Raw genomic sequence first — 11,767 nt, forward strand, 5'->3', positions numbered from 1 at the left:
TGATATGAACAATCCACACACATAATATTCATAGGCTCGTGGAGTACTTGAAATTCATCCGTAGACCTTATAGGTTTTTAAGAATTAAGAAATTCCCGTTTAAGGAATAAATATAACTGTCCAGGAATTCCATTACTATATGTACCTTATCTCCAGCCCAGAAATCCTTTAATTCCTCTTTCTTATAAATGTCAGGGCCTAAATTATCCATATAATTTTCTTCAACATTTTCATCAACTTTATAGACCCATAACAAGTGATCTATTTAAGGGAAATTTAGCGTAAGAAACTGAAATGATGAAAATATTAAGAAAGCATACCTCAGGATAGTTTGTTTAGCTAAGGGAGCTGGGAGTAGATATTATAAAGAAGGATCAGGTTATCTGAGGCAAAAGGAAACAATATTCATTTCTAAGGTTTTAGAGAAAGTTATATGAGAGCAATTTCAATTTAAGCAATGCCAAAAGACAAATCGCACTGCCTTGATAGATAATGAGTTTCCCATTACCAGAGGCAAACAAGTACATGTCTGATTCATAATATTTCTCCAGTGAGAGGCATTAAAATTCATACTCCTTAAGATTCATTCCAACTACAAAACTCAGACTGTATCATTTGTGTCTTGTTATATTTTTCCCCAAGTCGTATTATTGGTACTCAATATAGTCAAACATCTCTCTGGGATCTGATTCTCGCATCTATAAATGCGAGATCACCTTTAGACCAGATGATCTCCAAGTTTATTTCCAACATTCTCTATGAATATATCAGTGAATGAAATGTGACAGGATAGGTCCAGGGCTAGGGGATGAATCTGGAGCAGAAGAGAGACAGCCTGGATGATACCTACTGAAAATGAAAGTAGTTGAATGCAGATCCCAGATCCTCCCTCTAAATACATTTTAGTTTGATACCCAAGTGTCCTGCATGTTGGTCCTTATTTATTTTCTTATTATAACTGAGAACTTCCTCGTTGTTGAAGCATCCTCTGATCTGTTTTAGGATACGCCAAACAAATACGCACATCCGCAGTACAGGGAAGTGTGAGGAGAGCAGCACCCCAGGAACCACCGCAGCCAGCATGCCCCCGTCTGTAAGTACATAAGTAGACTGGCCTCCATGGTTACGTTGTGAGGAGCAGTGGGTTCTGGTTTTGCTCTCTTCCACTGAGTAATGGACATTTATCTGGCCAGAGAGGTGACACTAGGTCAGGTGACCCAGAATTGTTCACATTTTCACTATAAGGATAATTAAGTAATTACTGAAATAAGTGGAAATAATGTAGCAGTTAATATTTTAAAATATTTAATGGGTCCATTAATAGATTGTTTATGAGCAATGTCTCCAACATAACGTTACTTATTTCAGGATAGGTTTTGTTTTCTGTGATCTATAATAAAAAGATGAGACAGAGACCAAGAGAGGTCAGAGAGTGACAGAGTTGGATTTAAACAATTTCTATATAATGCCCATATTCTTGAACTTTACATTGTATTAAATTATTTCCCAGCATTAAAAGTTGACCAATTTCATTTAAACTCCTGAAAGGATGTTTCAACGTACGTTACTGAATTTAACATTCTCCCTGGTGGCTATTTGAATAGTCATCCTCAGGGAGATGGTATGTAACATGAAAAAATAGGAATTTTCAAATAAGAGAAAAATGTTTTGTTATGGGATAAATATGAGTGCAGATTTCAGTTTTTGCTGTGCTTATATGACACTCTTGGCAAATCACATAAATACTCTAAACCAAATATCCCTATGACCTATGAAAATATTCAATAAATACTGACTTTTATACATTTGGCACAGTGTCTGAAAAATTAATGTCACTATTATTATTATGCCCAAGACCAAAAGATGAATTTAGAAAAAGAGACGAGTCGAAAGTATGAACTTAGAAAAACAGACCATGGTATAGTGCTTATTTATTTTTAATAAATTATTGTCAATTGTAGTTTGATAAAATTATATGTAATAAACAATATTTTAATGCATTATATTTAATAAAGCTATTTATTATTATTCACATTCTCTTTGCTCCATTCCACTGCCACAAAAAGCTTTGGCAATAATGGAATCAGAAACTATTCAGCCAGATTTGAAAATCTTAGTCAAGCAATACTAGATAAGGCCATACTAAAAACATCTGCCCAACAATCTTTGTTAAGGGAAACTGTGAAAACAAGAATCATAAGCTAGAGTCTTCCTAGTTTCACATTAGCAGCTGAAAGCAATGTAGAGGAAGCCGAGGACTGGAATGAAATGAGAAGACCTTATCTTTCTCATGTGGGCTTGACAAAGTTATTTACCACCCATTTAAAGACCTCTACTCTGGTTCTTTACCAGGATCCATAAAAAGAGAGTTTAAACTTTAACTCTAGTCCCTATATTGTGTTTGCTGTCTTATTATATAGAAATTCTTAGTAGTTTGCTCCCATTTTATTGACAGAATATACTGTTCCCCGTCCTCACAAACTCACCTTTACATATATCTCAGGCGAGAAAGGTCAAAATAGCTTTATGCCAGTCCAATAGACCACACCTTAGACCACACTTCCCTGTAACTCTCATCCTGTGTAGGCAACTTGGAAAAACTGCTTTATAAAGAACTTGCCATAGGTTTATACTGACAAGATGTATTTCTTTAAATAATGAAGAATGTTGCCAGGGCTCATCACACAGGGTGTTGTAAAAGAGTGCCGTTCTTCCATTTCTGAGTGTATGCTTTCTACTGGAGTTGCATAGCAGGCATTAATAATGACAGAAATTATTATGCTGTTAGTTAATGAAACAAAAATTAAAGTGTCCTGGACACAGGTGGAACTTCAGTCCCTGTGTAAGATTCAAGTGTGTGATCTCGGGTACAGTTGGTACAGACTGGTCATGGCCTAGCATTGTTCTGATGACTAGTAAGGATGTATATATTGGGGTGGAAGCCTGTTGTTTGAACTTTATTTCTGGGTGGAAGTTTCTCTAAGAAAGTCTGGAATCTCAAGAATAGAATAAGAGTCCAGGCAGTCACAAGTTTCTTGGAAAAGTAGGTTGAGTATCTTGGAACCCACTCTTTTGTTACTAAGTACATAATACTTTCTATTATGCAATAACTATTATACAGTAACTACTAAGATTTACATAGGTCTTTAGAGTTTTATGTACATTTTCTGTTTGTACTCTTACAATAGTCATTTGATTAGGGCAGGGATCACTGTCTTTCCCATTTTACAGAAAATCATCCTGGGGGAAACTGTCACTTATTAAAGTCCCTCAGTATAATATCTTGGGTTCAATGTAGATATCCTGACTTCAATTCCAGTGCTCTACTACCATTCCTTAGCTGTCAGGAGATTCTGAAAACTAAGTGCTCTTGAGAAGGCGTTATCTCAATTAAAAGATGATTTGCTATATTGGAAGGAAATTTCTATATTAAGAAAAATACAAATATTATTTTGTGAGATAAATGACTATTCTTATCTATATCTGTCAATTTCATGACAGATTTTCAAGGATTCAGGAAAACCGAAGCTTGCTACTTTCAAACCAAAGAAAACCTCCTGGAGTTGATATAGGCAATGAAGTGGAGATTTGAGTTTGGAATGACAGTGCTGCTCGTGCCCCAGGTGGTACTAGTTGAAGATGTGCAGTTATGTGAAGGAAAACTTCCTGAGGCCCTCACCCCCTTTAAGATTGTTTTTAAATATTCATTTAATGTTTTAAAGGCTGATTTCAAATATATGGATGAGTCAGGCAAAGGAAGACAGCTGATTACATTCTAGTGGTCTACAACAAACTATAGTAGAAAAACATTCGTATTACAGGAATTGAATTCAAGTTATGACCTAACATGACAGTGGCAAGTTACTCAACTTCTCTGAAGCTCAATTTCCTCATCTGCAAAATGGTGCTAATGACACCTACTTCTTTTTTATCAGCATGAAGTCTGCATATAATCAAAGGCAGAATTAAGCCATGTTCATATTTGTGTCCACCTCAACACGTAGTACATACTAGGTGCTCAATATTTGTTGTATCAAACTGGATAAAATGTGAAAGTGATTTTAAATTGCTACTTCTTTGCAGAATGCAGAATCTATGGATTTCTTTGATTAAGATGCTGCTATAAATATACAGCCCACATTTCTGCAATATCTCTGGGTTCTAGCATCTAACCTACCCATCTTCTCTTCTAGGACGAATGACAGGAAGATTGTTGAAAGCCATGAGGGAAAAAATAAACCCCAATTCTGAATCACCTACCTTCACCATCTATATATACAAAGAATTCTTCGGAGCTTGTCTTATTTGCTGTAGAAAACAATACAGAGCTGTTGGGAATGGACTCACTGATTTTCAGTCTTCTCCATCTCTTTCCTCCTAGACTCTGTGATCTGAGGGTATAAAGACATCTCCACCAAGTCTGAGCCCTCAAAATGTCCTGATTACAATGCTGTCTGTCCAACTGCCTGTTCAATAAAAGTAAACTCAGCAGAACACCCTTTCTGGGATTTCTTTGTCACTATCTGGATAATAGATATTTGCTTTTAAAGAAACTGAATAAACTCTACCCTTTTGTCTTTTTGTGTTGCGAAACCCATTGGTGGACAGAGAATGTTCACTTTTTTCCTGCTTAAGTTGCTGTCATAGCTGAGAAGGACTGTCTAGAAGAGAGGTGGGGAGATATGGGTTCCCATCAGCCAACAGCTATACAAAGTTAAACTAGCTATAAATCAGCTTCATCTTAACTATTCATTACCATACCAGCTCCCCTTTCTACATTTTCATGAATGGGATAACTGCCTCTCAGTTATTTAGGTCCCATCTGAACACATAAACCAGTAAGTTTTCATGTCTATTCATTAAGTTACCTCTTGACAATTTCCTTGTACCCATCATCTGGGAAGAACTAAGAAAATTAATTACCAATTTGTGTAAGCCTCTAAAGTGGCACTCTCCAATAGAAATGTAATTTAAGCCATATATGCAATTTTAAATTTTCTAGAGGCTACAAATAATTAATAATTATAAAAATATTAATTTTAATAATATATTTCATTTAGCTTAAGATATCAAAACTATTAATGTAATCAATATAAACTTTTAAATTTACTAAGTCTTTGATTTTGGTGTATATTTTACACTTACAGCACATCTCAATGTGGACCAGCCACATTTCAAGTACTCAAGAGATACACGTGGAGAGAGGTCACCATATTAGGCAACGCAGTGCTGCCATGAGCTAATGGACATGGGAAATCAGAGGAGGAATGCAGACACTAGGTAGGGGTGGATGAAATGCTTGTAAGCACCTTCCTCTATGCTGAAACTCTGTAAATCCCTACTCTACCTAGCCGCTTTGTTCACTTGAAAATTCTGGGCTAGTTCTGAAAACACTCCATAGGGAGAAATTATATGGAAAATCCATTTTGCTGCAAGATGTTCTCAGCTCCAGAAGAACTAGCCTGATGGGATGGACTTACTTGGATTTGGGAAGTTAATTTGTTATTTTTCTCCTCTTTTTTTTTAAGTCTCTACTAGCTCAATTAAAATATCTCTGGGTTCTAGAGATCTAACCTACCCATCTTCTCTTCTAGGATGAATGACAGGAAGATTGTTGAAAAATATCACCAAATCCTATTTTTCCTTTGTAACTGAGTGAAAATAAATTATCCCTTATGCTGCATTCTTTTCTATGTTACATTAAGAAAAAAAGAAGAAGGGCCAATAAGTAATTTTTTCAAGCATGAGAAATTCGGAGTAATTCCTGTTGAATTATTATTATTATTTGGCAATTTCGGGATGTACAGGATGGGTTCAGAGTGCCCATGACATATGAGATTTTATCTTCTTCTTGTTCACTTATAGGAAATCCAGAAAAACTCTTTTTCTGGCTAAAACATATGTTTTTCTGAGAAGGTGTTTTGTTACGTCATTTTGAATATTTGATTAAAATATAAGCACAAACCCTTTATATTTATTTTATTATTATTAATATACTCAAAAGACATACTTATCCTGTCCTTAAGACTTAACCAATTCTTGGTAATCACTCCGAGTACAGAGAAAGAGTTTGGCTTAGGGATAGAGTGGGGTAGAGGATATAATAGTCTGGAATGGGATGAGACAAGGAAATGAGGAGAAGCGCAGTGACCTCAGGAGTAAGAATCAAAGGTGGAGGGCAGGGTGGGTGCAGAGGTCAGGAATAGAACATGACCAAGGAAAATAAAGTAGAAAATACTGTGAGGCTCAAGGATTGGGGTTAAGAGAGTGAATGTGTAGAACACATTGCTTGTGATTTAAAAAGCTAAAAGTTGATTTATTTTGGGGTGTATACAAATTAGGAGTGTATATAAAATGGAATCTGTGTCAAAATGGTAACAAATAGCTTCACTAAATATCAAGTAAACTAATCTTTGGGTTACTTAAGTTATATCCTGATGGACAGGAGGTAAATGAAAACCAGACCTATCTCACTGAGGCTTCAAAACTAGATCTAAAATTCTAAACCAGAAGGTGATGCTGAGATGGGGCTAAAGAAAGCCAGAATACTTCTGTCAGCCCCATCTATCCACTACTACCAAATAGTTATGCATTTCTCTGTATAATTTGATCTTCAGATTTCATTTTGCATTAAGGGTGTTCAGAGATCTATCCCTTTGAAACTCTTATTTTCTCATATTAGAAGTCCTCCTGAAGCCTTCCCATTTCTTTCAGGCTTCAGAAATGCCTAAGGATATGGAGAAAAGAGAACGTTTACATACTTTAGATGAAAATATAAATTATTTTAAACTCTGTGGAACACAGTATGTAGACATCTCAAAAAACTAAAAATAGAACTACCATTTGACCCAGCAATTCCACTACTAAGCATCTACCTAGAGGAAAATAAATCATTATATTAAAAAGACACCTGCACTGGGATGTTTATCACAGCACAATTCACAGTAGCAACATCATGGAACCAACCTAAGTATCCATTGATTGGATTAAAAATGTGTTTTATATGCACCACGGAATTCAATGCAGCCATGAAAAGGAAGGAAGTCATGTCCTTTGCAGCAACATGGATGGAGTTGGAGGCCATCATTCTAAGTGAACTAACTCAGAAACAGAAAATCAAAGATTGCATATTCTCAGTTAAGTGGCACTCATAGACATAAAGACAGATAATAAACTCTGAGGACTCCAAAAGGAGCGATGGGAGAGGGATGAGGGTCGAAAAATTACCTATTCGATATAATGTTCACTATTTGGGTGATAGGTATACTAGAAGTCTACCATTATACGATATACCCATATAATAACATGCACGTTTACTCATTGAATTTAAAATTAGAAATGAAACAAAATTTCAAGTTACCTCTGGAACCAACAGCAAATAATTCTGTAGTTGATTAGTAATTCCTGCCATAGGCACAGGGTGAAGTAAAAAAGGCAGGAACATCAGGTATTTGCCATCCCACAATAGGGCAGATACTTAGGAACTGAGCAGATCTAAGCTCAAATCCTGACTTTGTCACTCACTAACTCTATGACAATGAAAATGCTACTTTATCTCTCTGGGTCTTCATTTCTTCTATAAAAGGGGGGCTAATAATTTCTACCTTACAGGTTACAATGAGGATTATATTATATAGTTTATGAATGCTGTAAACTGAAGATCTCATATACATTAAGAGCTCAATAAATGCTTGTTATCATTATTTAATATAAAAACAGTAAGTTGTCAGAATTTTCCCTATTCAGTAAGCTCTCTAATTCAATTAATTTCCCTGTGATTTTTTTTTCTGTTTTAACCTCCAAAATATTTTTGACAACATAAATTTTAAAAAATTATAATTTTAGAAAATACAAAAGTATGCATGGTTTCTAATTTTCTTGAAACATACCATTTTCTTCACCAGTTTTTAATCTTTTAAGTAAGCACTCATGTCCTGTGGATATCTTGGATCAGGATTTGCTGTTGTTTATTTGTACCTAATTTTCACTCTAATAAAATGGATTGGATACTATAGCACAGTATTAAAGGAAAAAAAAAGAAAGAAACTAAGGAGAGCACTTCTCTAGACTATGGATCTCCAAACTTTTCCTGTAAAGAGCCAAATTGTAACTATTTTTGGTTTTGTGTAATATATAGTCTCTTTTGTTGCTGCTATTGTATAAACAAATGCAAATAAATTTATATTATGTAAACATGTTCCCACAGCTATGTACCAATAAAACTCTATTTACAAAGGTACATGATGGGTTGGATCTGACCCTGGGGCTGTAGTTTCCCTGGTGCAGACCAACTAACTCAGTAATGGATGAATGTCTGGCTCTTGTCCTTATTTGCAACTTGTCTACGCTTTGTGCCTTTCCACACCTTCAAACACCAACAACATTCTTCATTTTATGATAATAACAGTAATAATTTTTAAAAGTTCACTTTTATAAAAAACTTAATATGTGCTTGAAATCAAGAAAAACACATAGAGAAGCTCACATTTGTACCCCAAATCTATGTGCTATTTTATGGATTGAATATCATTCCCCCAAAATTTGCAGGTTAAACCCTAGCCCCCACAGTAACTGTATTTAGAGATAGAGCTATTAGGGAGGTAATTAAGGTTAAATGGAATTATAAGGGAAAGACCCTAATCTAACAGGACTGGTGTCCTTATAAAAAGAGGAAGAAACACCAGAGATCTCTCTCTGAATGTGCACAAGGAAGGGTCATTTGAGGACATAGCAAAAAGGCAACCACCTGCAAACCAGGATGAGAGCCTTCACCAGAAACGGGATTTTCTGGCACCTAGGTCTTGGACTTTTCGTCTCCAGAGTGTGAGAAAATACATTTTTGTTGTTTAAACCACCCAGCCTGTGGTACTTTGTTACAGCAGCAGAGCTAACTAGTGTAGTTGTGGCCTTCTTGATTGACTTTGACCAAGGTTACTCCAATATCTAACCCAGTTAGATTATGAATGAGTCCTCAAATGACACTCGCTGAGGACCTTACTAATGATGATGTCCCAAACTGCTCTTTTCATAGAAAGAAGCAGAATAGGACATCCTGTTCTTTCCTGGCCACCATCCTGGCACAGAGATCCCCTTTTCTTTCCAGTACTGAAATTAATCTTTTAAGTAAATAACATATGACAATAAATCATTCTTCAAGCATGAAGAGAGAACAGAGAGAAAGATTGTCACTTTTTGATAGATGCCTGGAAAAAACATCAATTAAAATATTTTTCTTTCTTGATAGAATTTTCATTTGACCATGTAAAAAGTTTTTCTTGGATTATTTTGAGGGATGATGCGCTGTCTTGCTGCAAGTCATTCTAGGTACTTTATTTTAATTTGCTATAGTGCTTTTAACTATTTCTCAAGTCTATGGACATCTTGCATTCTACATTATTATTATTATTATTATTTTGAGATGGAGTTTCGGTCTGGTTGCCCAGGCTGGAGTGCGGTGGCACAATCTTGGTTCACTGCAACCTCTGCCTCCTGGGTTCAAGCAATTCTCCTTTCAGCCTCCTGAGTAGCTGAGATTACAGGCGCGTGCAACCACGCCTGGCTAATTTTTTGTATTTTTAGTAGAGACAGAGTTTCACCATGTTGGCCAGGCTGGTCTCAAACTCCTGACCTTAGGAGATCCACCTGCCTCGGCCTCCCAAAGTGCTGGGATTACAGGCATGAGCCACCGCATGTGGCCTCTACCTTACTTTTTAACATGTATTTTCTACCCTCTTTCTCACTTCAGCAGACTTTTGCAATAGCCTTCTGCAATACACTTGTTTGTAATATGAATAATTCACATTCATAGGGGAAGGAGGTCATGGAAGACTTTCAGAATAAAGCTGCATCTTTACTGAGATGAGAAAAATTAATATAGAGTTTGGAGAGACAAAAATTCTAAAATGGAAGGAAAAAGGGGAAGAGAAGGACCAAGAATGGATAAAGTGGTTGTGCTAGGAAGAGGGGGCAAGTGTAGAAGGGAAGGAGAGCAACACAAGGGCTGTATCTTTTACAATTTGTTTGTTTTCAAATGACCTCTTCAAAACACAGATCTGTTCAATTTCCCAACTCAAATTGGTTGAAAAATCCTACTCAGCAGCCAAACTTCATTAGAACAAAGCAAAACTAGGCAAACCTGAAATCTATGCATTCTCCTCGTCTTCCTCTTTCAGTTTTATCCTTCATGTAATCACCAAATTTGATAAACATTTGGTTCCAGCTATCATCCTTCCTTCCTGATTGACTACAACAGCTTTATAACAGATCTCAGTGCTGTACTCTTTTCTCCTTCATTCCCTTCTCCCCTGTGGTAATTATCTAAAGTTAGGATTTGATGGTATTGTGCTTAAAACCTTGAAGTGGCTTCTTCTGACACATGAATGCTCTGTTTACCTCTTCAGCCTCAACACTTGTGTTGCTCTCCTTCCTGTCTACACTTGAATGATTTTCTTGAAATTGTTTCCACATGTCCCCTCTTCCTAACATAACCACTCTATCCATCCCTGCTCCTTCTCTTCCCCTTTTTCTTTCCACTTTAGAAATTTTGCCTCCCCAAACTCTATACTATTTTTTTTCATCTCGATAAAGATGCTGCTTTATTCTAAAAGCCTTCCAGGACCTACTTCCCTATATGAATGTGAATTATTTATTCATTTGTTATGCTCCTATAACACCCTGTTCTTACACCTATATTACCCACTGTCACTGTTTACTAGCTACTTATTTACAAGTTGGTCTGTCTCACTGGAATGTGACTTCTTTAAAAAGAGACAGTTTATTATTGTTTTTATCCCTACTGCTGAATGCGATGCTGGGCATGAAGCAATTGCTCATTAAAAGTTGTTGAGTAAACTTAGACCTTTAAGATAAGAATTTTAAAAGGAAGTAATATTTAGGGCAGACACTCTCAGTTCTGATCAGTAACATAAAGCCTCTACAAGGATAGAGAAGGGAACTTATTTTTCAAAGAACTTAGGGATTCTGCATTCTCTTCCAGGTACAGATTAAAAATTGTTAGCACTGATGGAAACAGCTGGCATTGTTGGAAATAAGCTAGCTCCATGAAATATGAACTTACGAAATGTACCCATCTCCCTCTGAAGAAGGCTATACTCATGAGGTGGTTCTCAGAAATATTAGATAAGCTGCAGCTAAAAAGGAGGGCAAAGAGTAGCATGACCCCAGAAAAAATATCCTGTTAAGTGTATTTTTTTTTTTTGTAATTAACATTGTACTTTCAGCTAATTAATTGTTTTTTATTAGCTAAATACATAATGTGTAGTTGACAAAGATCTCAATCAGGAAAAGGTATTTCTTTAAGGTTGATAAAATCCTGGATTGACAGAACTGGAAGAGACTTAGAGATAATTTATCCAATATCCTTAATACATGGAGATCCTGAAACTGAGAGGAACAGTGATTTTCTGAGCAAACCTAAGTGAGTATAAATCAGAAATAAAAATTTAAGTGAATGGCTTGTAATCTCATGTTCTTTACACCACATCCTTTAGCCTCATGAATCGTAGTCTTGTGTTCTCTGTATAAATAATATTGTCTATCTGATTGTGTTTTCAGGCAAAAGGAATGGAATTTGTATTCAGTGATCTTAGAAAATTGTTAGTTATCTGCAGAAATGGTCACTTCTGCTTATTTGTAGAATATTTCAGTTTTGTATCTACAGGACATGAGGTAGAAAAAGTACACTTGTAGATTTAATCCACATATAGCAATGGGGTTAGTGATAAAAAGTGAATTCCAATGCCTTGAC

General features: G+C 35.9%; 1 protein-coding gene across 2 annotated transcripts in view; it reads left to right on the plus strand.

Annotated features, from left to right (window-relative positions):
- Window positions 1–4,898, plus strand: part of SPINK5 (serine peptidase inhibitor Kazal type 5) — a 74,735-nt gene extending 69,837 nt beyond the window's left edge. Inside the window, exons 32-33 of one of the 2 annotated variants that reach the window (XM_063706858.1) lie at window positions 1,003–1,093; window positions 4,194–4,898. In XM_063706858.1, coding sequence (XP_063562928.1) covers window positions 1,003–1,093; window positions 4,194–4,202 — 100 coding nt within the window. In that variant the 3' untranslated portion in view covers window positions 4,203–4,898. The remainder of the gene's footprint in view (window positions 1–1,002; window positions 1,094–4,193) is intronic. The other variant, XM_063706859.1, reaches the window with a different exon arrangement.
- Window positions 4,899–11,767: the final 6,869 nt, after the last annotated feature.

Source organism: Gorilla gorilla, chromosome 4, assembly GCF_029281585.2.
Source record: "Gorilla gorilla gorilla isolate KB3781 chromosome 4, NHGRI_mGorGor1-v2.1_pri, whole genome shotgun sequence".
NCBI lineage: Eukaryota > Metazoa > Chordata > Mammalia > Primates > Hominidae > Gorilla > Gorilla gorilla.